We start from the raw sequence: 26,300 nt of genomic DNA, 5'->3' as shown, positions 1-26,300 counted from the left end.
GACAGGATTAACACTGGTTAAGAAAGTGAAATACCTAGGGGTCAACATGACTGCTAAGAATGTGAATCTGTTTAAGGATAACTATGAAAAATGTTGGATGGAAGTGAAAAAGGATCTAGAAATATGGTCAAATCTGAAGTTATCATTGTTAGGCCGAATTGCTGTGATAAAGATGAATGTATTGCTAAGGATGTTGTTTTTGTTTCAAACATTGCAAATATTGGACAAAATGGAGTGTTTCAAGAAGTGGCAGAGAGATATCTCTAGATTTGTCTGGCAGGGCAAGAAACCTCGAATAAAATTTAAGATATTAACCGATGCTAAGGAAAGAGGTGGATTTGCTCTGCCAGACTTAAAACTTTACTATGAATCAGCCACTTTTTGCTGGCTGAGAGAATGGATGCTTCTTGAGAACACTGATGTGTTGGATTTAGAAGGCTTTAACAATGTCTTTGGGTGGCATGAATATTTGTGGTATGATAAGGTCAAAGCACATAAAGCGTTTAAAAACCATATTGTCAGAAAAGCACTGTTTAATATTTGGATAAGATATAAGGATTTGCTTGAGAATAAAACCCCAAGGTGGCTGTCACCAATGGAAGCGAAGGCTCAGAAAAAGCTCAATATGGAGGCTAAATGGCCGAAATATTGGGAAATTTTGGAACAAGAGTGTCAGGGAACTGACATCAGAGCGGGAGGCGAAGGGGAGGCTCCTGGATGATGCTGGAGAAGGACCCAGCAGCAGGGGGAGAGGCGACTCAGTGGAGGGGGAAGCATTTAAGCGCAACACCAGGAACAAAAGTGAGCAGATGGGAAAATCGGAGAGAGGGCTCCAGGACTCTTCACTGGACCTCAGTGAGGAGGGGACAGGTCCCCCGCTACCCACGCCCACCCTGCGCAGAAGGCTCCCGCGCAGTGAGAGGCGGAGGAGATTGGGTGTCAAACAACTCTTATGTTGGAAGAGATTCAAGAAACGCCCACTGACGGATTCTGCTAGTGACTGAGACAGTCATGATCAGAAGGGGCTGTGCAGTCAGAAAGGTTTAACAAGGCAAATCAGCCTAGAGAGGCACCAGTTTACGCACGAGTAACTCATACTCATTACAGCAATCCATCAGTCCCTGAAAAGTTGCTCGTGCGCAGCAGCAGGCAGGCAGCATCATGAGCAAGCCCGGAGAAGCAGGCACCCAAGGGGGAGCAGCTGGAGGGCAAACGCTGGAGGAGAGGAACCGAGATTTGGAGCAGCATGTGGCCATTCTGACGGCACGGCTGGACGAAAGGCGGTTTCAAGATGCACAGGTCAGACCCACCCCCATAGCAAGGAAGGTACCGGGACTGGTGCACAAGTTTGGGGGGAAGCCGCAAGAATACAGTGCGTTTAGAACGGAAATAGAGTACGCATTGGAATTGCAGCATAACGATTTTGAAGACGACGCGGCGCGGGTGGCATATGTTGTGGGTCACCTGCAGGACGGGGCCAGAGAATGGGTCAGACCCCTTATGGCGACGCAGAATTCCGCCATGCAGGACCTGAGGAAATTCTTCCAAGCAATGGACGCGATGTTTTCCACTGATGTTCAAAAAAGTGTGACTAAGCGGGAATTGATGAACTGTAAACAGGGGAGCCAGTCAGTCAGGGACTACTGGTCACGCTTTGCCATGATAGTTCATCGCCTCGGGTGGGAACTGGGCTCCGAACCCATACAGATGTTATTCGAGGAGGGGTTGTCCCCAACGGTTAAGGATGAACTTTCCCGCGCACCCCGCCCACAGGGGATGGATCAGCTGACCAAGGCTGTGCTTGCGATTGGCGTGCGCCAGGAAGCGCGGGCCCAGGAGAGGCGGGAAGGGAGAGAGCAACGTTGCCATGACTACCGCATTCCTGAAATACCAAGGCAGCCCTCCCCGCCAGCAGAGCCAATGGAAATAGATGGGGCGCGCGCGCGGGAAGTTTCAAGCACCAGCGAAGGGCGCAAGAAGGAGGGAAAGGATTGGAAAACCTCCAAAAAGTGTTACCTTTGCCAGCGGCCAGGCCATTTTGCCAGAGCCTGCCCTCAAAGAAAGGCTTGGCAAGGAATGGTGGGAACCGCAGGGGGTGAGGAGGAGGTGGTAAAGGAACAGGAACAGGGAAACGAGAACGCTTGGCTGCCAATCAAGGGGCACAACAGCCAAGCCAGCCACCAGTAAAAGTGCCCCAACCAGACCCCCCCAAGGCGGCAATAGCCATCGAAGTGGTGCTAGAACTCCCGAACGGGCACCCAGTCAAGGTGAAAGGCATGCTGGATTCAGGCAGCTCATGTAATTTCTTCAGCAAGGACTTTGCATTAGAGCACCAGCTCCACTTACTGCCTTTGGATTTTCCCTTGCAAGTGACCACCATTGATGGCAGGGAGCTTCTAGGAGGGGAAGTGACACACCAAACCCCACCAATGAGAATGAGGGTGTCCAGGCACTCGGAAACCATCGCCTTTCACGTCGCCTCGCTAGCAGGACCCCCAATAATATTAGGGATGAGCTGGCTAGCACAACATGATCCAGTGGTGGCGTGGCATCAGAGGACAGTCACCTTTGGGTCAGCTTACTGCCTGGAACACTGTCTAGGGGGGGAAGCCCCAAGAATGACCGTGGCCAGGGTGGCTGGGATGGCGGTGGAGCGGAAAGGGGAGGTGCCGCCACAATACGCAGATCTGCGGGAGGTCTTCAGCGAGAAAGAGGCAGATAGACTGCCACCCCATAGGCCCTTTGACTGCCAGATCAACTTGCTTCCGGGGGCTCAGCTGCCAGTGGGTAAGCTGTACGCCATGTCAGACAGGGAGATGAAGGAGTTGCGAGAATTTATCGACAAGAACCTGAAAAGAGGCTTCATAAGAGAATCAAAGGCAGTAGGGGGCAGTCCGGTGTTCTTTGTGGACAAAAAGGACAGAAATAAACCCAGGCTCGTAGTGGACTATAGAGCTGTCAATTTGGTGTCAGAACCCGTGACCTTCCCAATGCCCAGGATAGACGACATTTTAACGCGAGTGAGGAAAGGCAAAATTTTTACCAAGCTGGACCTCAGGGGCGCATACAATTTGATCAGGATGAGGGAGGGGGACGAATGGAAGACCACAATGTTCACACCCCTAGGTGCCTTTGAGTACTTAGTTATGCCTTTTGGATTACAGTCGGGCTCCGCCTGTTTTCAAGCTTTCATGCACCACGTGTTGGGGTCTCTGCTGTACAAGAACTGCGTAGCCTTCTTGGACGACGTCTTAATTTATTCGGACAATGAGGAACAACATGTTAGAGACGTCAGGGAAGTGTTACAACGACTGCAGAAGCACCAGTTGTGGGTCAAGCTGGAAAAATGTCAGTTTCACGCCAGAGAAGTCGAGTTTCTGGGGTACAAGTTGTCTGACAAAGGCTTAGCGATGGACCCAAGCAAGGTGCAGGCAGTGCTGGAGTGGAAGGCTCCCAAAACACGGAAGGACGTACAGAGGTTCCTAGGGTTCAGCAACTTCTACAGGAAGTTCATCAAGAACTTCGCCCACTTGACAGCGCCAATCACGGATTGTCTCAGTAGCAAAAGGAAGTTTGTGTGGACAGAAGAAGCCCAGCAATCCTTCGAAAAACTGAAGAAGGCGTTCGCATCGGAAGAGCAACTCCTGCACGTAGATCTGGAGAAACCCCTGAGGCTAGAGACTGACGCGTCCGACAGAGCCGTGGGGGCGGTCCTTTTGCAGCCAGGGAAGGGAAAGCAGGAATGGAAACCATGTGCCTTTTTCTCCAGAAAACTGAGCAAGTCGGAGCAAAACTATACAGTGTATGACCGCGAACTGCTGGCAATCTACGCGGCCTTTCGTCGTTGGCGTCATCTACTGATAGGGGCGCAACAACAGATCCAGGTTTGCACAGATCACAAGAACTTGGAGTACTGGAGAACCGCACGAGTACTCAACCAGAGACAGATTCGATGGGCACAGGAGTTCTCCAAGTTTTTCTTTGAAATCCGCTACGTGCCCGGAGAAGAAAACGTAAGAGCAGACGCTCTCTCGCGTAAACCGGAGTACCTGGAAGGAGAGGGGCCGCCGGAGAAACGACACGTGATCCCCGAGGACCGATGGGTGTGTGGGGGAACTTTGGTGGGGAAACGAGAACTAGCCGGGCTGACCAGAAACGACGTGTTCGCGCAAACTAAAATCCGGGAACTACGAGACGGAAGAGGGACCCAAGAAGGGTTTGAGGAGAAGGAAGGGGTACTGTACTATAGGGGAGCGCTGTACGTACCGGGGGAGACCCTGAGGGGAAAGGTACTGAAACAACTCCACGACAACCCCACAGCAGGGCACTTTGGACAGCACAAAACCATGATGCTTGTGACCAGGCAGTTCTGGTGGCCCAGGGTGAGGGAGGATGTACGGGAATATGTACGGGGGTGCGACCGCTGCCAAAGGGCAAAGGGGGAGCGGGCTGCCCCCACAGGATTGCTGGAACCCTTACCCACGCCGGGGAAACCCTGGGAGGTGGTATCCATTGATTTTATGACAGATTTGCCCAAGTCCCGGGGAAAGACAGCAGTCATGGTAGTGGTCGACCTACTGACAAAAATGTGCCATTTTATAGCTTGCTCACATGCTGTAACGGCAGAGGAAACAGCCCGGTTGTTTGTGGAGCACATATTCCGGCTGCATGGCGCCCCCTTGAGGGTTATCTCCGACCACGGAAAACAATTTACTTCCCGGTTCTGGAGGAAACTCATGAGCTTACTGCAGGTGGAGGTGGGTTTCTCGACGGCGAGACACCCAGAGACCAACGGGCAAGCAGAAAGAGCGAACAGTATACTCCAGCAATACCTACGCTGCTATGTCAGCGAGAGGCAGAACGATTGGGTAGAAAAACTAGCGCTGGCTGAATTCGCGTACAACAACGCGGAACACGTGTCCACGGGAATGAGCCCATTCATGGCCAACCGTGGGTGTCATCCTAGGGCCTTCCCGGGGAGTGGGGAGGAAAGCTGGAGCGTACCCGCTGCAGAGCAGTTTGTGGAAGAAATGGAGGCCCTACACCAGCAACTTAAGATGAACTTGGAGCGGGCCAAGGAAACTTACAAGAGGCAGGCAGACAAGCACCGCAGGGAAGGGGAGACCATACGGGTGGGGGACCGGGTGTGGTTGTCCACCCAAGGGCTACCTTTCAAAAGGGGGTGCAAGAAGTTGCAGCCCAGACGGCTGGGACCTTTTGAGGTAACACAGCAAGTTAATCCCGTGGCATTTAAGCTCAGGTTGCCTGATAGCATGAAAATACACCCGGTTTTCCATAGGTCCCTGCTTTCACCGCATAGGGAAGGGTGGGAATTCCAGGGGCAAGAGGGAGAAGTCACCACACACCCGCAGGTAGAAGAAAGGGAACACCACCACAGGGCCACGGAAATACTGGACTCAAGGTGGCAAGGGCGCCGGGTGGAGTATTTGGTAGCGTGGGAAGGGGAACCCAGGTCCGAAAACACGTGGGTCCCCACGGAAGCCGTCGAGGACAGGTATCTGGTGGAGGTATTCCACCACCGGTTCCCGGACAAACCCAAACCCCTGGAGAGATTCTGGGAGGAGCAATTTGGAACCACAGATGAGGAAGAGGTTTTTGAGGGATTTTCTGACTCCGAGGAGGGAGGAGAGGTTTCGGAGGAAGAAGCATCAGACGGGGAAGACCACCCCGTTGGTAGGTGGAAGAGCGATTGGGAAGCGGGTTTCGAACCCACGGAAGATGGTGACAGTTCCTTCCGGGGTTTCCCCGCCTCCTCGGCCGACGAAGGGGACGAAGTTGGTCCCACAGGTCGGCCCAGGGGTGGAGGGGATTCTGGGGGGGAGGTGGATATCAGGGAACTGACATCAGAGCGGGAGGCGAAGGGGAGGCTCCTGGATGATGCTGGAGAAGGACCCAGCAGCAGGGGGAGAGGCGACTCAGTGGAGGGGGAAGCATTTAAGCGCAACACCAGGAACAAAAGTGAGCAGATGGGAAAATCGGAGAGAGGGCTCCAGGACTCTTCACTGGACCTCAGTGAGGAGGGGACAGGTCCCCCGCTACCCACGCCCACCCTGCGCAGAAGGCTCCCGCGCAGTGAGAGGCGGAGGAGATTGGGTGTCAAACAACTCTTATGTTGGAAGAGATTCAAGAAACGCCCACTGACGGATTCTGCTAGTGACTGAGACAGTCATGATCAGAAGGGGCTGTGCAGTCAGAAAGGTTTAACAAGGCAAATCAGCCTAGAGAGGCACCAGTTTACGCACGAGTAACTCATACTCATTACAAAGAGGGAGACAGATTAAAACTGCAGAGTTTTGAAAAACTAAAAGATAGAGTGCAAGATTGGCTTCATTATTATCAGATAATGGAGGCATATAATTTGGATTAAAAAAATGGTTTCCAGGTGGAAAAATCAAAATTGGAAATAGAACTGTTAGATTCCAAAACTAAGAATTTGTCAAGAATGTATAATTTGCTGTTGAAATGGAATACTCAGGATGAAACGGTAAAATCTGTTATGATTAAATGGGCACAAGATGTTGGACATAACATTATGATGGCTGACTGGGAACAGTTATGGACCACAGGTATGAAGTTTACGGCATGTAATGCCTTAAGAGAGAATATAATGAAAATGATACACAGGTGGTACATGACACCAGTCAAGCTTGCAAAAATTTATCATTTGCCCGAAAATAAATGTTGGAAATGTAAAGAGACGGAAGGTACATTCTTTCACCTTTGGTGGACGTGCCCAAGGATTAAGACTTCCTGGGAGATGACTTATAATGAATTTAAAAAGGTATTTAAATATACCTTTCTGAAGAAACCAGAGGTCTTTCTCCTGGGCATGGTCAGCCAATTGGTGTCAAAGAAGGACAGAAATTTCTTTATGTATGCCACAACAGCAGCAAGAATACTTATTGCAAAGTATTGGAAGACACAAGATCTACCCACTCTGGAAGAATGGCAGATGAAGGTGATAGACTATATGGAACTGGCGGAAATGACTGGCAGAATCCGAGACCAGGGAGAAGAGTCGGTGGAGGAAGATTGGAAGAAATTTAAAGACTATTTACAGAAACATTGTAAAATTAATGAATGTTAGAATGATGTTGGAATGAATCTAGGTGATTCTAGCAAAAATGTATCAAAGAGTTAAAGAAAAATAGACTGTTAATTGGTGAAAAGAGGGAAAGTAAACTTTTATCAAGATCAAGATAAATTTTCAGGATAAAAATTTTGAAGAGAGGGAAAGGATTTGCTGAAATGGATAATTGACCTAGAATACAAAAAAAGGAGGTGTGAGGAGGTCAGGAAAACAAGCAAATGAAAGATAAGTTATGGGAAGGTTTGATTTGTTTTTTTCTTTTTTCTTTTTTTCTTTTGTTTTTAATTGTTCCTATTTTTCGGTTTTTTTATTGTGATGTGTTGGTTTTGTTATTGTTTAATTTGGTGTTTTTTCCCTTTTGCCTTTTTGTAAACTTAAAACTTTAATAAATATTATTTAAAATATATATATATATATATATATATTTCAACTTCATTCCCCCTTTCCGTTCCTAAGTTCTCTCCACCACCACCTCACAATTTTTTTCATTTTAAAAACGATGAAGAAACAAGACTTTCAGCTATCCTGTGTTTGGTTTTTTAAGGTTGTGAAATAGTTGCTCTGTGCTTTAGAGCTTTGTCTGCATAGGAAGATCAAAAGTTCACAGGGAAAGTCAAAGCTCATAGGAGGAGGATTTGCATAGGGATGTTAAAAGCATTTAAGAGGAAATTTTGCACAGGTGAGTCAAAAGCTCAGCCTCGGCATATAGCAAGCAAAAGAAAAGAGAAATTTTACTCCTTATTGGCTCAAAGGTTGGCAGGGGGATGAAAAAATGGCATGTAAGGAAAATTGGAAGATGGGGAGGGAGAAGAGAGAACTAAGGAAGAACTGAAATTAGAGCCCTCTTGCAAGTAGAGCATAAACCTGAAACAAGGACCCAGGATACAAACCTGAAACAGTTGGAAAAGCTTAACAGAGAAGGCTGGAAGCCTCTGTTTTGAACAATATTTACCAGGTTAGGAAAACAGTCCAGAACAAGACCGATTGGATACATATATCTCTGATCATTTTGCAATCATATGTCGTTGATTTTGCTCTTATATTTCGACTATAAACCATGTTTCTTTCCTCCAACTTTCTCAAGAACTGTTTAACTCTCTACTTTATTAAAGGTCAAGAGGTTAGGAGCGTGGCCCACAATGCACAGGAGCCAACTCCTAGGGCCCAAGGGGTCTTTGCACCCCCAATAAAATATTTGAGGGGGCCACTGTCCAAAGTTGATGAGCACTGCCATTCAAACGATGTGCATGAGTAGGCGGGGCGGGGCTTACCTCCCACCCAATATTTTATTAAAGTTGGCACATCTCCTGCCCAGTCTCACCTCCATCCCAGAGCACCGTCAGCCCCAGCTGGGAGATGAGCGAGAGGAAGAGCCCCGCTCTCTCAAGGGTCAGGCCGTTCCCACTATACGTTTTCGGGGGGCGCACCGAAACCCCGTTCACGGTCACGTCTTTTCCTGGTATGGACAGAGAAAGCCAAAATCAGGAAGGCACGAGATGGGCAGAGTGGCATGATACTCGTCTCTTCCACTACCACCCCTTTTTAAAAGGTTTTTTTTTTTAATTAACAATTTCAACATATCAAAATACCAAAACATGTCATATTCGTTATTTCTCCCTCCCCCCACCTCCCCATCAAACCCTCCCCCCCCCCAAGACTTCCCTTAGCTCCTCTCTCTGATTTCTCACCACATATTGTTCTCTGCATACTGTAAAATTGTATAAATCCTTACTGTGTTAACAGTCCATAAATTTGTGTATGTTTATTCAAAACCTGCCAAGGAGTCCAATTCATTCTGTTGTCTTTTTAAGTAATTTGTAAAAAGTTCCCATTCTTCTTTGAAGTCACAGTTGTCCTTATCTCGCAATCTGTATGTCAGTTTCGACAGTTCTGCACAGTTCATCAATTTCTCTTGCCACTGTTCGTTTGTCGGGATTTCCTCACTCTTCCATCCTTGTGCTATCAAGACTCTTGCCGCTGTTGTAGCATACATAAATAAGTTCTTTGTTTTCCTTGGCAGGTCTTGTCCTACAATCCCTAACAAAAATGCTTCTGGTTTTTTTACAAATGTCATTTTAAACATTTTCTTCAAGTCTCTTTCCCCGTTAATTACCTCGGAGCAGGTGGACTACCGTGTTGCCAATGAGCACCACGACGGATTTGGTGCAGGTGGTGCCGCTGGTGCCGCAGGGCACGTTCTCGGCGGTGACGGTGAAGGCCCCGCTGCTCTCCCGGGCCAGGATGTATTCACAGTCACCCAGAAAGGTGTAGGTCCGCCCGTCGAAAGTGATGTAGTGGGGGTCCCCGGTGGCGACGCACGTCCCAGCGCAGTGGTGGCGGCTGCAGTCCCAGCGCCGGTTTTGGCAAATGCTGCAAGGAAGGAGACGGAGGGACCACAAGGTGGTGAGTGCTGAGCCAAGCACCTCTCATGCCACGGGTCTACAGCCAATGTCAGGAGCAAGCCAGCAGTCAATCACACAGAGAAGGCGAAGTTAACTCTTGATTAGAAGAAACAGGATCTGCACAGGAGTGCCAGGTCAAAGGAGCACAGCGACTCTCCTGGGTAGGTCTTGCCCCTGTGAGGCAAACTGTGGAGACTGAAGGTCCCTGCCTTCCCACAGCTGCCTAAGTGTCAGGGACCGCGCTGAGGAGGGCTGCACTGAGGGGGAATGGTGGGAGCCGTCCCCTCCCCCTGGAGCATAGTTCAGAAGGCAGAAGCTGAGAAATACTGAATGGGGAACCGCTAGGAGGAGAAGAAACACGGGGAGAGAAAGGGTTAACAGATTCACAGTCATGGACAGCATTTCTCCATTGTCCTCCCCAGGGTCGAGAAGTGTTCAGAAAGTCTCAGAACAGAAAGAGCAGATTACAAGACATAGGGGTGACTTAGATTAATAGGGACGGAGGAGGGAGTACGCCTTAATTGGGAGCGCCGCCATTTCTAGGGAAACGTGTTCTTTGGTCTCTCACTGTGATTATTATAGACTCTAACTGGTAAGATGTTCCTTTCGTTTGATCTTCTTATTTACTGCCACGGGGGAGGAAGCTGATTCCCCAAAGCTCCTCCCCTGCCAGATCCTTCTCCAGCAAGCTGAGACTATGCCAGGTTATCTGCCTTTGCTCCTTCCACTGCATGCCTTTTCTGGTTCTGGGAGACCAGAGGTGGGGAGCTTGTCGCAAGAGGAGGAGGAGACACCCTGGCTTCTTCACTAGCCTGACTCACCTCTGCCTCTTGGTCTCCCTCCTTCCATTCACCAGCTTCAGCTTCTGCCTCCGATTCTGAATTTCTCTCTGCTACAGACTCTCACAGCTCACTAAGCCTTGTTACCTCCTCAGCTTCCAACACCTCCTCTTCCCAAACTGCTGCCTCTTCTCCCTCTGACCACTCTTCATCATCCCACCACCACTCCCCAGGCTCTGAGCCTTCTTCCCTTGAGGGTTCCCCAGCTGGTGCCTCCCCCCCCACATTCCTCTGCGTCCAACCAGTCTGTGGCAGCCAGCATAGCACAGCAGGCTTGGCTGAGTCCTTACCACGTGTTGCAGTCCTTGGTGATGGTGTCATTGGGCTGGTACAGCCGGCCGTTGTGGTGGCAAGGGCACTCCTCCGGGGAGACACAGCGCTCGTTCTGAAAGAAGGAATCAGCAGGGAAACGTGAGCAGGTCCTCCTCATCCACGTGTGGTCATAGAACCATAGGGGTCAACAGGGCTGTCTTCAGCATATCTGGCACCGTGGTGCAAAACTCCCTCCGGTGGCCTCCACCCCCCATTTCCCAGAGTTGTCCGCCTTTTTTTAGGGAGGACGGCGCTGCTGGCGGGGCTGGAGGAGGTGGGCAGCGGCTGGAGGGTGGCTCCTCTGGTGGGGAAGAGGGGGAGGCTGGACGTGGCACCTCCTGGCTCAGCTGGCCGCTTTGTGCCACGGTGGCCATGGCAGATGGAGGGTCCGGGCGCAGCGCAGCTTCGGCGCAGCATGGCAGAGGTGGGCAAGGGTGGCAAGCTGATGCCAGGAGGTGCCGCCTCCAGCCTCCACCTCTTCCCTGGCACCCTCCAGAACTTGGCGCCCCACGCCACTAGCCTCTATGGGTAAGACTGTTAGAATATTCCGTTCCACCTTAAGGGACAGGCATGAGACTGCTGTGTGTCACACGTCTGTTTACACTCCAGCACAGCTTGCTGGGAACTTCCGTTTGTGTATATCTTTCACTTTCAGCTGCTTGCTTTTGGACACGAAAGGGAGAAGACATGTTTCCCTTTTGTCCTGATGTATGCTGAATAAACTGCTGGTAAATATGCTCAACACAGCCCTTCCCTGCCACTTCTGTTGCACTTCTAAAGCTAGGGTTGCAGTTTTATGCTTATCCAAGGACTGGAGCTCGCCTGGCACACCGGCCGGTGGGCTGGGGCCTGCTGGCAGCCCGCCAATTGCCCCCAATTCCTTGGCTGCATCCCAACAAAGACACCCCTGGGGGTCAGGCGGCCGCAAGCAACTCCCTCGGCCGATTGCCCAGGAATGTACAAAGCCCAGAAAAAGTTTCTTACCACTCACTTTTTAGTCAATATTTACAGAGAGAGGCTTTGGAACACGGCCTCTTGGATAATGGCATTGCCCAAGTGAATCTCCACCCTCTTCTCTCCCACTTCCTCATTCCTCATCATCATCACCTCCTGTACGGGTGCTGCTGCTAGGTGCCCTCTGTCTTCGAGCTCTTTGCTCTCCTACTTTTAAGGCTCTCCGGGTTCTGGGAGATGGAGGGTCTGGGATGCCTCCTCCTCCTCCTCTCCCATGATTTCCCAACTTTTTCCCTCATCTGCCTCTGAGCTGTGACCTCCCTCAAACCCGTGTTGTAATTCTGAACCGTCTTCCTCTTCTCTGGAAGGATCAAACTGGGGAGGCAGACTCCACTATTCCTCCCCTGCCCAGGCCCTGACAATAGGATTGTTTTGCTTTGTTTTAATAATAATCTTTATTGGTTTAAATTACACACATATACACAAAAAAAATGAAGAATTTACAGTCTCATATTGCAGAAAGAAAGGAGAAAGAGAAAGAAAAAAGAAGAAAAGGAAAAGAGAAGTTTGCAAAAGAAGAAACGAAAAAAGAGAGAAAGGAACAAAAACAAATTTACATATGTAATCTTCCTATTAACATCTTAATAAACACTTAAATAAAAAGACTTCTGACAAAAGGAGTCTTCCAATCGTTCTCATTGCACTGTTTATACTATTTTTCTTTTTGTCGCAAAAAGACAATAGGATTGTAATGTTGGAAAGGACTCCCTAGGTCAGGGGTCAGCAAACTTCTTCAGCAGGGGGCTGGTCCACTCTCCCTCAGACCTTGTGGGGGGCTGGACTATATGGGAGGGGTGAATGAACGAAATCCTATGCCCCACAAATAACCCAGAGATGCATTTTAAATAAAAGGACACATTCTACTGATGTGAAAACATGCTGATTCCTGGACCGTCCGCAGGCCAGATTTAGAAGGCAATTGGGCCGGATCTGTACCCCGGGCCTCAGTTTGCCTACCCCAGCCCTAGGTCAATCCCCTGCAATGGAGGAATCTCAGCTGAGTAATCTCTGGCAGATGGATATCCAACTTTAAGCACCTCAAATGAACAATATAATTGTAGAACTGGGAGGGACCCGTCCAACCCCTTGCAAACCAGGAATTACAGCTAACAGGGGGCCACCCAACCTCTCCTTAGAAGCCCCCGATGAAGGAGTGTCCGCCTCCTTCTGCCTGTGGGGCAAGGAAGCGAAGAGAGGCAATGGGGATTTTGAGCTGGGCAGTGCCAGGGAAGGACTCACCAAGTAGACGGTGCCAGGGGGGCAAACGCAGCCGTCCGAGAAGCCGGCACAGCTGAGGCTCCCCTCGGGACTGTCGCAGCTCCGCAGGCAGGAGCCAAAGGCGTAGACCAGCTCCCCCGGGCACAGGACGGCTTGGGGGCAGCTCTGCTCTGTGCAGTTCCATGCCCCATTCACACAGACGCTGAAACACAGGTCAGGAGCAAGGATATGTGAGTCAAGGGGTGCAGAGTGAGGTGGGAAGTCCATTCTGCAAACAATGCCAGCTTCCAAGTGTCTTTTTGGAAAAAAGGGGGGTGCGTCCCTCTGCCGCCCCACTGAACAGCCACTCTCTTACCAGAGCAGAGCCAGCTTCCTCAAATAATAATAATAATAATAATAATAATTTATTATGTATTATTTATACCCCGCCCATCTGGCTGAGGTTCCCCAGCCACTCCGGGCGGCTTCCAATCGAGTGTTAAAAACAATACAGCATCAAATATTAAAAGCTTCCCTAAACAGGGCTGCCTTCAGATGTCTTTTAAAGAGAAGATAGCTGCTTATGTCCTTCACATCTGAAGGGAGGGCGTTCCACAGGGCGGGCGCCACTACCGAGAAGGCCCTCTGTCTTGTTCCCTGTAACCTCACTTCTCGCAATGAGGGAACCGCCAGAAAGCCCTCGGAGCTGGACCTCAGTGTCCGGGCTGAATGATGGGGGTGGAGACAATTGGGAACAAAAAGCAACCAAGTTAAAAATCAAGGTTTGGGACTTCCTGGGGGCTGGAAATATTGTTGCAGGTTTGGAGGGGTCAGTCTGGATGATGCCCTGAGTCCCTCCCAATTATTGGGGTCCTGAATCTGGTTAGAATCTAAAAGAGGAGCTTGCAGAAGTAGTCAGGCATGTTTCTGTGTCAGGTGATGGCCACAGCTGGCTGCTTGTGTCCTCCTCAGCATCCCAAAAGGAGTGGCCAGATTGCCAGAGCTGCTGCTAAGTGATGGGGCCCTGCAGGCTAGTGGCAGGAAGGCTTTCTTCCACCCCCTTAACCAGCGGCTAGGAGCCAGAGAGGTGCGAGGGAGCAGAGCTGGAGACACAGAATGGCAGATCAAGTTGATGCCAAAATGGCTAAAATGACTGGAAGAATCAGAAATCAGGAAGACCAAAATTGTAAGAAGGAATGAGGGAAATTTATAACTTATCTTAAAGACCATTGTAAACAGTAAAAAAATAATTAGTAGGATTGGAATATCACTTGTAGCTTAATGGTGAATTTTGGAGACAATGGAAAGGTAAAAGATTTGGTTTTTCATAAAAGATGCAGGAGGAAACCCAGCCAGATGGGTGGGGTATAAATAAATAGATTTTTTTATTATTATTAATAATATTCCCACAAAGGGGAGGAGGGAAGTGGAAGAGATTCCTTGGAATCTTGTTTTTATGTTGTATGTTGGATACGTGGCTGCAAATTTTTAATTTAAAAACTATATATATAGACACACACACACACATATATAAAATAAATTTTATTTATGCCCCGCCCTCCCTAGCCAATAAAACATAATGGGTCGAGAGGCGGTATATATATTTAAAGGAAGCTGGAGACACAGAGACCTGCTTGCTCTGTACTGAATCCAAAGCTGTGACTAATGGAGAAGCAAGATTTTTTGGGATACTATGTTGTGAGGGGCCCCCTTCTTAATCCTCAGGTTTTACATATGTGTAAATAAAACCCCATATCTGAAAAACACCAGGCCTCTCCTTAGACTCACGTTGCAAACGCCCCGCGGGTTATCGCGCGTCAGCCGATATCACGTGGCCGAGACATTCAATGAAACCAACCTATCCCGTAGGGCAGCCACAGACAGGTCACAGGGTGATTTCATCAAACATCTCCTTCCACTCCACGAGAGCCAGAGGACGGTGCCATTGTCGGTGTCTCTGCTGAGATCCCAGATCCAATACGCCCCCCCTCCGAGCACCTCGCCTCCCAGTTGCCTCCGCAACACGTACCAGGTGTTGCAACCCTTCTGGATCCTGCTGCCAGGGGGGTGCGCCTCTTCCCCATGCGCACAGGCGCACATGGCAGGCTCGACGCACTGCCCACCCTCGTCCAGCACCGTCCCCTCCGGGCAGTTGCAGCCGGCCACACAGACGTGGTCCAGATCCTGGCAGGGGCCCAAGCGCAGGTCAGCGCAAGTCGTTCTGCAGGGGGGCACACATTCCCGATAGACCTGCCCCCCAGAACACGGTGCCGCTGTGGGGAAAGGGGAAAGGTCAGGGTCCTGCCAGCAAGAAGCCCTCGGGGTGACACTGGGTCTTCAAGGAAGCCATCGGGGTCTTCAGCACAATTTAATGCTGAACAGCAATGAAAGTTTATTTTGTGTGCATGTGGCCAAATCATTTTTATTAGTTTTCCAAATTTTACAAAATCAGCCACAAATTAAGACGAATTCAATACAATTTCTGCAAAATCTGGCTTCCTCGATACCATTCCTGATGCGACCAAAGTTTTTTCTTGTTGCTGCTTTATTCTCCTTGGTCATTTCTAGCTCACTTTGCATTCCTTTCAATTATATTACAAGAGATTTTTTGTTGCTTTTAAACTTATTTATCCTTAATCATCAGCTATCTGCTTGCCAGTTCCTGCATGTGAGCAACGAAACTAAATACTTTTTCTCATACCTGGTGGTCTTGTAGTCAGGTTAAAGCTTACTGGGAAACGATATATAATGAATTGAAAAAGATGTTCAAAACAACCTTTGTAAAAAAACACCAGAAGCTTTTCTTTTGGGAATTATAGGGACAGAACTACCTAAACTATATAGAAACTTATTCATGTATGCGACTACAGTGGCAAGAATGTTGCTTGCCCAAAAATGTAAAGAAGCAGAAGTCCCAGCAAAGGAAGAATGGATACAAAAACTTATGGAATACAGTAGTATCTTGGTTCCTGAACGGCTTAGTTGATGAACAAATCGGCTCCTGAACGCTGCAAATCCGAAAGTAAGTTTTCCGGTTTGTGAACGTTTTTAAGAAGCTGAACATCCGTTTTGGCTGTTGGTATTGTTTCTGGAGCCAATCAGGCAATCAGAAGCAATGCCATGGTTTGCAAACGTTTTGGAAGTCAAATGGACTTCCAGAACGGATTGAGTTCTAGAACCAAGGTATGCAGAAACGGCAAAATTTACCAGAAGAATAAGAAATCAAGATAACAAACTTTTTCATAAAAGAATGGAAATGGTTTGTTGAATATTTATAGATAAATTGCAAACAGATAAAAACATTGGCAGGATTATTGTAAGAACCCACAGTTCCATAAGAGTTTATATTTAAAGTAGATAATTAAATGAGCAAATTAAATGAATTTGAATATGCAGAATATATAAAAAAAATAATTTAAGTAATCGCAGAAAGAGGGGGAAGGAAGCCAAACTTTGAAATGTTGAAATGTTTGTGAAATTATTGAAATGTACAAATTTGAAAAAGTATAAATAAAAACTTAAAAAATAAATAAACGTTTTTCTAGTTTCTAGGCTCCAGCCGAACGTAAATAAGGGATCAGTGTGCTCCGAGGCACCCACCTCCAGCCCCCCCTGCTGCCCCCTTGCCACTTAAAGGTAAAGGTAAAGGGACCCCTGAACGTTAGGTGTAGTTGCAAACAACTCTGGGGTTGCGGCGCTCATCTCGCTTTATTGGCCAAGGGAGCCGGCGTACAGCTTCCGGGTCATGTGGCCAGCAGGACTAAGCCGCTTCTGGCGAACCAGAGCAGTGCATGGAAACGCCGTTTGCCTTCCCACCGGAGCGGTACCTACTTATCTACTTGCACTTTGACGTGCTTTCGAACTGCTAGGTGGGCAGGAGCAGGGACAGAGCAACGGGAGCTCACCCCGTCGCGGGGATTCGAACCACCGACCTTCTGGTCAGCAAGTCCTAGGCTCAGTGGTTTAGACCACAGCGCCACCGGTGTCCCTCTTAGTGCCCCCCTAAATAATCCCACCACCACCCAGGGACGGGTACCACCCACTTTGGGAACCGCTTCATGAGGTTCTCGTCGCCTGCCCCAATTCTCCATCCTACCCTTGCGGGCACTGCCATCTTGGCACTTGCCCCAACAACACGACAAACACAGCCGCTCCCTGCCCCCCCTTCCCCCCGGAAACTCACGGCAGAAGCTCTGGTTCCTCCAGGCGACCGGGGCTCCCTCCTGGGCACACTGCCTGGCGTAGGCGGCCACAGCGCCACACAAGCAGTCTTTGCCAGCAGAACAACCACACACGTCGTAGAGGCAGAGCTGGTAGAATGGGTCCCGCTCCACCACATCGTGACAGGCCTGCGAGGGGGGAGACGGGGGCGCTGGCATGAGCAAGCGGCCTGGTTTTTCCAGGACGCAGAGATGGCTTGAGGCAGGCCCAGACGGTCATTAAGACTTGCTCAGGTGCCAAAAATATTAATGTGAAAATGCAGCAAAAAGCAATAGATGGTGCCAAGGATGGGTGCCATGAGCAGGTCAGTCATAACTTACAGGACGTCAGTGAAGTTAACTCTTTAATCAAGGAAACAAGGTCTACTTAGGAGGTCAGACCTAGTAGCCAGCAACTGTTGCCCCAATTAGGCAATTGCAAAGACTGAATAAATAAATAACAACAACAACAACAACAAAAATTTATAACTGAAGGAGCGTCTCCACCCCCACCATTCAGCCCGGACACTGATGTCCAGCTCCGAGGGCCTTCTGGCGGTTCCCTCACTGCGAGAAGCAAAGCTACAGGGAACCAGGCAGAGGGTCTTCTCGGTGGTGGCACCCGCCCTGTGGAACGCCCTCCCAGCAGATGTCAAGGAAATAAACAACTACCTGACTTTTAAAAGACATCTGAAAGCAGCCCTGTTTAGGGAAGTTTTTAATGTTTGATGTTTTATCGTGTTTTTAATATTCTGTTGAGAGCCGCCCAGAGTAGCTGGGGAAACCCAGCCAGATGGGCGGGGTATAAATAATAAATTATTCCTATTCTTATTCTTAGTGGGTGCCAGGAGCAGGTCACTAATAATTTACACTGCGTCAGTGAAGTTAACTCTTTATTCAAGGAAACAAGGTCTACTTAGGAGGCCAGACCAAGTAATAATAATAATAATTTGCACCCTACCCATCTGACTGGGTTGCCACCGGCTTGCCTGTTAGGGCCTCCCTGGGTATTCTCACCACCCCACAGAGCCCAGCAACAACTACTTTGGGGATCACAAAATAAGAGGATGAAGATGGATGGCAGATTTTTGAGATCGGGATGAGATCTCCACCAAGGACATGGGGCCCGAGTCTTGCCCAGATAAATCTCTTGCTTTTGCCGTGGTTTCAGGGCTACATCTCCTCCCCGCTCATGGGCTGCATGGCCTCCCCTCTTACCTGGAAGGGGGGGCTGTGGAGGACCTCGCAAGCCGCCTCTGCAAACTGCCTCCGCTGGGCATACATGCTGCAGGGGTCAAAAGGGAATGTGCCGAAGGAGGGGCAGTCATGAGAGATGCGGAACCTGCTGGCGAAAGCGGAGGCGCTGGACTCCACGTCTCCCTCCGGCGTGGTGAACTCATCCTGCTGGTTCCAGTTGTAGGTGCCGCAAAGGCCTCGGACCTGGAAGGCGGAAGAAGGGACGTACTGCTGAGGCAGGGCCTTTTCCCATCTCTGGCTGGGTTGCCAGCGACGGTCTCTTCTGTATTTAAGCAAAACGTATTATCCAAAAAACATGCGATCCTTAATCCCCCCCCCCATTTTCCTCCCCCCCCTACCCTCCCACACAAAACCCACCCCACCCCCCACCCCAAATTCCCTCAGTTCCAGTCTTTGGTTTCTCTGTGAATACTGTTTTCTGCATGTTACAAAGTTGTATAGATCCTTAAATTGTTTAACTAGTTATTGTCAATGAAAAGTTTGTGAATGTTTATTCAAAGCCAGCCAAGGAGTCCAGTTCGCTTTGTTGTGTCTTCAAATACTTTGTAAAAGGTTCCCATTCATCTTTAAAGTCACAGTTAGCCTTGTCCCATAGCTTATGTGTCAGTTTTGCCAGCTCTGCATAGTCCATCGATTTTTCTTGCCATGATTCTTTAGTTGGAATTTCTTCAGTCTTCCATCCTTGTGCTATTAGGACTCTTGCGGCCGTTGACGCATACATGAAGATGTTTTTCAGCTTTTTTTGGCAAGTCTTTCCCTACTATCCCTAACAAGAATGCTTCAGGTTTTTTAACAAATGTTAAGTGAACATTTTCTTCAATTCATTATATATCATTTCCCAAAAATTTTAAATTACATTACAATCCCACCACATATAATAGAATGTCCCCTCCTTTTCCTTACACTGCCAACATATATTTGAACTAGTTTTATACATTTTCCCTAATTGCACTGGTGTCATGTACCATCTAGCAACGGTCTCTTTTGGACAGAGATGACTTGGCCACAGCCCTCCACGCTCCGGGTAACTTCCAGATTGGATTGCTGCAATGCACCCTACATGGGGCTGTCCTTGAAGGCGACTTGGAAACTCCACTTGGACCCAAAGGCAGCAGCCAAATTAGTGGCGGTGGTAGGGTGTGTGTGTTTCCATTTAGATCTCATAAACCATTTCAAAACTGCTTGCGCTGGTTACCAGCTTGTTTCTGGGCCCAATTCCAAGTGCACATGCTGGCTGTAAAGCCCCATATGACTCAGTCCCCAAATACCTGAAATACCTTCTCCTGCCCTACAGACCCTGTCGGGTGCTGAGACTAGAGGAAGGGCCCCTCTTGCCTCAGAAGCTCAGGGGTGGGAGTGGCCCAAGGGGACAGGGCCTTCTCCGTGTTGGCTCCTAAGTTGTAGAATTCCCTCCCCTGGAAACTTCATTGTGCAGCTTCTGGAGGATGCTGAAGAAGCACCTCTTGTTCCTGGCTTCTGACACTTGAGGAGGCTGTTTTTTTAGGACCCACCTTATTTTTATGATTGTTTTAAATTGCTTTTTAATAATACCTTTAACTTTGTAAGCTGCCCTGGGACCTTAGGGTGAAGGACAGGTAATCAATCAAATAATTAATGTCCCTGAGGATCTGGAAACTCAAGGGCACACCAGCTGCTTCACACACCCTATGGGTCTGGCTCTAAATCTAAAAGGTGGCTCACTGCACATCTCAGAGCTGCAGGCGAGATGTTCCTGCGAAGAAAATTATTATCATCATCCCAGGCTCACCTTGTTGGCAAAGCTAGGCTGGAGGGTGATGTAGACTGCCGGAAACTCCAGGCCCCACAGCAAGTGAGCCCCAAAGGCCTGGAGAAGCAGGAAGGAGGAGGAGGCGAGGCGCACCGTCAGGTCAGCACTGGCAAAAGGGAGGGAGACTTCTTGGCCGTTCACTGACAGCTCCCCTGGGAAGCAAAGAAGAAAGGTGAGAGGGAGGGGTGAAAAGGGGGTTAGACTAGATGGACAGTAGCTCGGGAGGACCAGAGCATCTGCAACCTTGCAAAGTGAGCTCATTGTGAGAAAAAAAATGCTTTGCACAGAGAAGGCCCCAGATTCAATCCCTGGCATCATCTCCAGTTGCAAAGGGGATCTCAAGTCTGAAGTACTGGCTGGGGAAGGCCTCTCTCTGCCCAAGATTCCTGGAGAGTTGTTGCCAGCCTGAGCTGGATTGACCAATGATCTGTCTCAGGAGGAGGCAGCTTTGCGGGCTCTTACGATGATTTATCACACCACAGGCATCTTCCAAACCACCTTCAGTTTGCAGAAGGAAGCCATTGCCATCCTCAGACTCTGAACTCTTGCACCCTGGGAATGTGGTAGGATGTTTGTGCCAGGATGGGGGGCTGCAAGGAACCTGTCTGGCTTCACACAAGCAACACCTGTGCTATTCCATGCTGACGTGCCTCACATGTGCACAAAACCCCCAGCCTGAGCAGGGTGAATGCATTTGAGCGGATAGAGTGGGAACCCTTTAGTCCTCCAGATGTTGCGGGACTCCAACTCCCATCAGCCCTAGCCAGCAACAATCTGGAGCAAAATCTGGAGAGCCTCAGGTTAGCCTCCTGCCCGCCCATCCCCTATGGCGTTGATGTCCACTCATGAAAGATTCTCCATAACTGTCACCTCCCTCTCTCACCTGTGAAGGACAGGCGGGCAGAGACCTTCTGCACAGTGACGGTCACAGAGTGGAGGCAGCTGCTGGTCCCTCGACTCCCACATGCCACATTCTCCGAGGAAATGTGGAGCTTCCCATCCACATAATCCTGTAAAGTGGAGGAGAGCAGCCCCAAGATCAGTGAGATGGCAGCGGTGAGATTGTTACAGACACCAAGATGGGAAAATACAAAGCTACCTACTATGGAGGAACGATTCCTAAAATTATTGGACTTGGCTGAGATGGCAAAGTTGACGTGTTTAATGAGAGAGAAATACCTATTGGCATTTATTAAGGATTGGAAACTTCTCGTGGAGTTTTGGTGTGAAAGAGAAAATGAACTTGTAGACCGGAAGGCTCAGAAATCAGGAGGATCAACATTTTAAGAAGGAATGGGGAAAGTTTATAGTTTACCTTTGAGACCATTGTAAACAGTTAAAATTGTTAGCAGGATTGTAATAACACTTGTAACATAACAAGAACTATGGATATAATGAATATTTTAAAAAATGGATTATTATAAGATGCAGCAGAAAAGGATTATTAATGGAACCCATGGAGGGGGTGGTGGGAATGCCAAAGATTCAGAGAAATGTTTTTTCTTTCTTTTTTGATTATGATTTGTGATATGAGTGTAAATTTCAATCTGTAAAATCAAATAATTTTTTTCATCTGAAAAAAGGAAAATGAACTTGTAATACCTGGATTTTGTATAATTTTCTTGCAATTAAACAAATAATGAGGTTTTCCACCAAAATGATTGAAACCCAGCTGGAACCACACTGCCCCCACTCCCACCTCCTGCCTCTTCACCTGGACCCCTTACCTGCACTAGGATATACTGGCATGTGCCGTGGAAGGAGAAGCGCTTGCGGTCAAAAGTCAGGTAGTGGGGGTCACCGGTTATGGCACATTCCCCAGAGCACTGGTCCCGGGAGCAAAGCCAGCGTCCCCCTTGGCACGTGCTGTGGGGAGAAGGGAATGGGAGTCACATCAGGGTGCTAGAGCAACAGCCAAAGATACTGCTGTGAGAGCCAGTGTGGTCTAGTGGTTAAGAGTGGTAGTCTCGTAATCTGGTGAACCGGGTTCGATTCCCCGCTCCTCCGCATGCAGCTGCTGGGTGACCTTGGGCCAGTCACGCTTCTCTGAAGTCTCTCAGCCCCACTCACCTCACAGAGTGTTTGTTGTGGGGGAGGAAGGGAAAAGGAGAATGTTAGCCGCTTTGAGACTCCTTCGGGTAGTGATAAAGCGGGATATCAAATCCAAACTCTTCTTCTTCTTCTTCTGTGAGTTTGAGGGGGTCAGTCTGGATGATGCCCTGGGTGTCCCTTCCAATTCTTGGGGTTCTGTGCCCAAGGAGGGTTGGAATCTAGCAGAGGAGCCTGCTTAACTTCTCAGGCAAGTTTATTGTAAGATAAGGACCATAGCTGGACAGTTAAGTACCATCCTTAGCGTCCCCCCAAAAATGGCTTGCAGCACGAACAGCGACCAAGCGATGGCGGTCTCTTGGCTCTCCTTTCCTCCATCCCTCTCACATAGCTAGGTAGGAGAAAAGCAGCCAGAGAGGGGTTGCTGAGCTGGGAGCAGCCTGGAAGCTGGCGATGCAGAGATCTGCTTGCTCTGCGCTGGATCAGAAGCTGTGACTAACAGAGAAGCAAGATCTCTTGGGGGGGTGATGCTGTGAGCCCCTCCATCATACGCTCAGGTTGCATTTATGTGTCAATACAACCATATAAACTAAAGACACTGCAGTCTCCGCTGACCTTCTTTCCAAGGAAACTGAACTGTTGCCTGAAACCCCTGGAGCAGGCTTCCTCAACCTCGGCCCTCCAGATGTTTTTGGCCTACAACTCCCATGATTCCCTAGCTAGCAGGACCAGTTGTCAGGGACGATGGGAATTGTAGTCTCAAAACATCTGGAGGGCCGAGGTTGAGGAAGCCTGGCTTGGAGTCTCTCACTGCTCAGAGATGGCATGCGTCAATACAGTGGTACCTTGGTTCCCCAACACCTTGGTTCCCAAACACCTAATACCCAGAAGTAAGTGTTCTGGTTTTTGAACGCTTTTCAGAAGCCAAACATCCGATGCAGCTGTCGGCTATTGTTTCTGGGGCGCCTGCACCAATCAGAAGCTGCGCCTTGGTTTTCGAACATTTCAGAAGTCAAATGGACTTCCGGAACAGATTAAGATTGGCGCTTTTGTTTTGCTATTTATTTTGCGTTTTTGTTTCTGAGGCTTTTTTTTGGTTCATTTGTTTTTGTGACCGTGTGGAACCCAGTTAAGCTACTGACTGATTGTTGTGTGACTGCAGAAATGGATAAAACAATGACTATCATCAGTGCAGGTAAGAAAAAAATTAAATTTTAATTTTTATCATCTACAATACTGTCTTATTTATTTTATAGTACAGTACATTGATTATTGCTTTCGTTTTATGGATCAATGGTCTCATTAGATAGTAAAATTCATGTTAAATTGCTGTTTTAGGGGTTGTTTTTAAAAGTCTGGAACGGAGTTTTGCATTCCTTTCTATGGGAAAGCGCACCTTGGTTTTGGAACGCTTTGGTTTAGGAACACTTCCGGAACGGATTAAGTTTGAGAACCAAGGTACCACTGTATATGTGTAAACTAAAGCATGCTTCCTAAGACAACAACAACAATAATTTATCTATTTTAACCCGCCCATCTGGCTGGGTACCCCCAGCCACTCTGGGCGGCTTCCATCAGAATATTAAAAACAGAAGAAAACTTCCCTAAACTGGGCAGCCTTCAGATGTCTCTGCTGACCTCCTTTCCATGGAAACTGAACCCTGAGGAAGCGCTGTAACCCCTGACTCCTCTCCCTTCCAATTTACAGTTCTGTGTTTCCAGGAACTCCAGGAATGCCAGCTACCCCTGGGCTCAAGATACTGCTGCGCTCGGCAAGACTAATCGGACCATGTCCCCCTTCCAGCTATCCTGAGAAATAACCTTTTGTGGGTTCAGAAGGGCAGAGACTCACCAACGGTTGCATCGCTGCTGGAGGACATCTCCCGGGGCAAACTTCTGGCGCCGGTGGAAGCAGGGACACTGGCTCTCTGGGACGCAGGCCCCCCCTTCCAGGTAGAGGCCGGCCGGGCACTCGCAGCCGCTCACACACTCGTCCCGGCAGTGCCCTTCCTCGGCTGCGCCCACCGCAGCACAGCTGGCGGGGCACGAGGAGACACAGTCGGAGTAGTGCTTTCCTTGCCCACACGACTTTTCTGTCAGGAGGGAAGAAGAGGGGCAGTTTCAAGGGGGAGGTTCCCGGATGTCTAGGGAGAACTGTGGGGGACACAGCAGTCTTCGGGGGGGTGAGAGAAGCTCCTGCCCCCCTCTTTCCCTCAGCAAACTGGCCTCCTATCACAGCCATCAACATGATCATCGCCCCATTATACAGATGTTCGGTGACCACACTCAGAATGCTATGGAATATACCGTATGTAGGCATGGCTGGATTGAGGTTTGATGAGGCCCTCAGCTACTGAAGGTAATGGGGCCTTTTCTATGTCCAGGTGTCCTTTGTCAACAACAAATTGTTGCTGCTTTTTGTGTTGAATATATAAAAGGTAAAGGGACCCCTGACCATTAGGTCCAGTCGCAGATGACTCTGGGGTTGCGGTGCTCATCTCACTTTACTGGCCGAGGGAGCCGGTGTAGCTTCCGGGTCATGTGGCCAGCATGACTAAGCTGCTTCTGGTGAACCAGAGCAGCGCATGGAAACACTGCTTACCTTCCCGCCGGAGCGGTACCTATTTATCTACTTGCACTTCATGCTTTTGAACTGTTAGGTTGGCAGGAGCAGGGACTGAGCAACGGGAGCTCACCCCATCGTGGGGATTCGAACGACCGACCTTGTGATAGCAAGTCCTAGGCTCTGTGGTTTCACCCACAGTGCCACCCGCGTCCCTAATGAATATATGTTCCATGGTAATTTATGGACCTCATAGGTATCTCAAGCCATTTGCACATGTTGCCTTGCAACCAGTCCATGCAGAATGTAGGCACCCTATATATAGAAAGGAGCAAACCAGTGATATTTTAGGGAGCAGGCAAGCAGGTGGGGCCCCTGACTTACATCATAGGAGCCTGCACAACACAAAACATTGTTGCTGTATGTAGCTTTTATTTTACTTGCTTTTTATCTTGTATTTTGGAAATGTACATCCAGGTTTCCCCCCCCCTTTTTTTTTTTTTAGGCCCCCAAGAGAGTGGGGCCCTAAGCTAGAGCTTGTTTAAGCTTATAAGTAAATCTGGCACTTGGTTTTGGGGTTAAAGCAGGCATCCCCAAACTTGGCCCTCCACATGTTTTGGGACTACAACTCCCATCATCCCTAGATGACAGGACCAGTGGTCAGTGATGATGGGAACTGTAGTTCCAAAACATCACACAAGTAGCCAACAGTTGCCGGGGGAAAGTCAGGCTGGCTAAAGCTCAGAATGAACTCAGGCTTGCAAGAGAAGATAAAAATAATAATAAAAGGTTTTTTCGACTAGGTCTGGAGTAAAAGGAAGAACATGCAAGTGGGAAGTCCTCTGCGTGGGGAAGATGGAGAAATGCTGTTGGGTGACAGAGAAAAGGCGGAACTGCTCAACACCTCCTTTGCCTCTGTCTTCACCCAAAAGGAAAGCGATGCCCAGACCAGTGATAACAGAATAAATGATGGAAAGCGGGAGTTGCAGCCCAAGATAGGAAAAGAGGAAGGGAACACCTAGCTAATTTCAATGATGAGCTGCTCCTAAGGGTGCTAAAGGAGCTTGTGGGTGTAATCTCAGAGCCTCTGTCTAGGATCTTTGTGAATTCTTGGAATTTGTGGAAGCCACCTTGAGTCCAGGTCTGGGGAAACAGCAGGATAGAAACAAGAGGAGGAGGAGGAGGAGGAGGAGGAGGAGATTGTGGCCAATGTGCTGGAGTCACACAGCCTTGAAGAAACATGCCTTCTGCTTTGAGGGGTTGATGCCCCCAAAGGCAGGTGCTTCCTGGGTGCCCTGCTCTGTCCCTGCTTACCACAGAATCCAGCCCGCCTCCAGCTGACGAAAACGCTCCTCTGGGCGCACTCGCGGGCGTAGCTGGCAAAGGTCTCGCAGACGGCACCAAGCCCGGCTCTGCTGCAATGCAGGTACATGCAGGTGTCGTAGAAGCCTCTGGGGTCCACCTGCCGGGGACAGAGCAAGAGGCCGGACCTCAGTGAGGGTGGGGCAGGAGCGGGCAAGAGGCTGGAAGTTAAAGGGAGGCCGGGGAAGGTGTGTGGTGTGGCAGAC

At 49.1% G+C, this 26,300-nt stretch overlaps 1 protein-coding gene across 1 annotated transcript in view; it reads right to left on the bottom strand.

The window, feature by feature from the left end:
* Positions 1-26,300, bottom strand: part of LOC308459762 (SCO-spondin-like) — a 177,099-nt gene that overhangs the window by 132,909 nt on the left and 17,890 nt on the right. The window contains exons 11-22 of the mRNA XM_080975383.1: positions 26,047-26,194; positions 24,022-24,262; positions 21,848-21,986; positions 21,004-21,130; positions 20,100-20,272; positions 18,293-18,514; positions 17,059-17,224; positions 14,905-15,148; positions 12,918-13,098; positions 10,643-10,737; positions 9,225-9,481; positions 8,433-8,567 (exon numbers count right to left, since the gene is read on the bottom strand). Coding sequence (XP_080831509.1) covers positions 8,433-8,567; positions 9,225-9,481; positions 10,643-10,737; positions 12,918-13,098; positions 14,905-15,148; positions 17,059-17,224; positions 18,293-18,514; positions 20,100-20,272; positions 21,004-21,130; positions 21,848-21,986; positions 24,022-24,262; positions 26,047-26,194 — 2,128 coding nt within the window. The remainder of the gene's footprint in view (positions 1-8,432; positions 8,568-9,224; positions 9,482-10,642; positions 10,738-12,917; positions 13,099-14,904; positions 15,149-17,058; positions 17,225-18,292; positions 18,515-20,099; positions 20,273-21,003; positions 21,131-21,847; positions 21,987-24,021; positions 24,263-26,046; positions 26,195-26,300) is intronic.

This window comes from Podarcis pityusensis, assembly GCF_964106645.2.
Source record: "Podarcis pityusensis genome assembly, chromosome: 12".
NCBI lineage: Eukaryota > Metazoa > Chordata > Lepidosauria > Squamata > Lacertidae > Podarcis > Podarcis pityusensis.
Note: the sequence above shows the minus strand (reverse complement) of the source record. Positions and strands in the feature narration are given on the sequence as shown.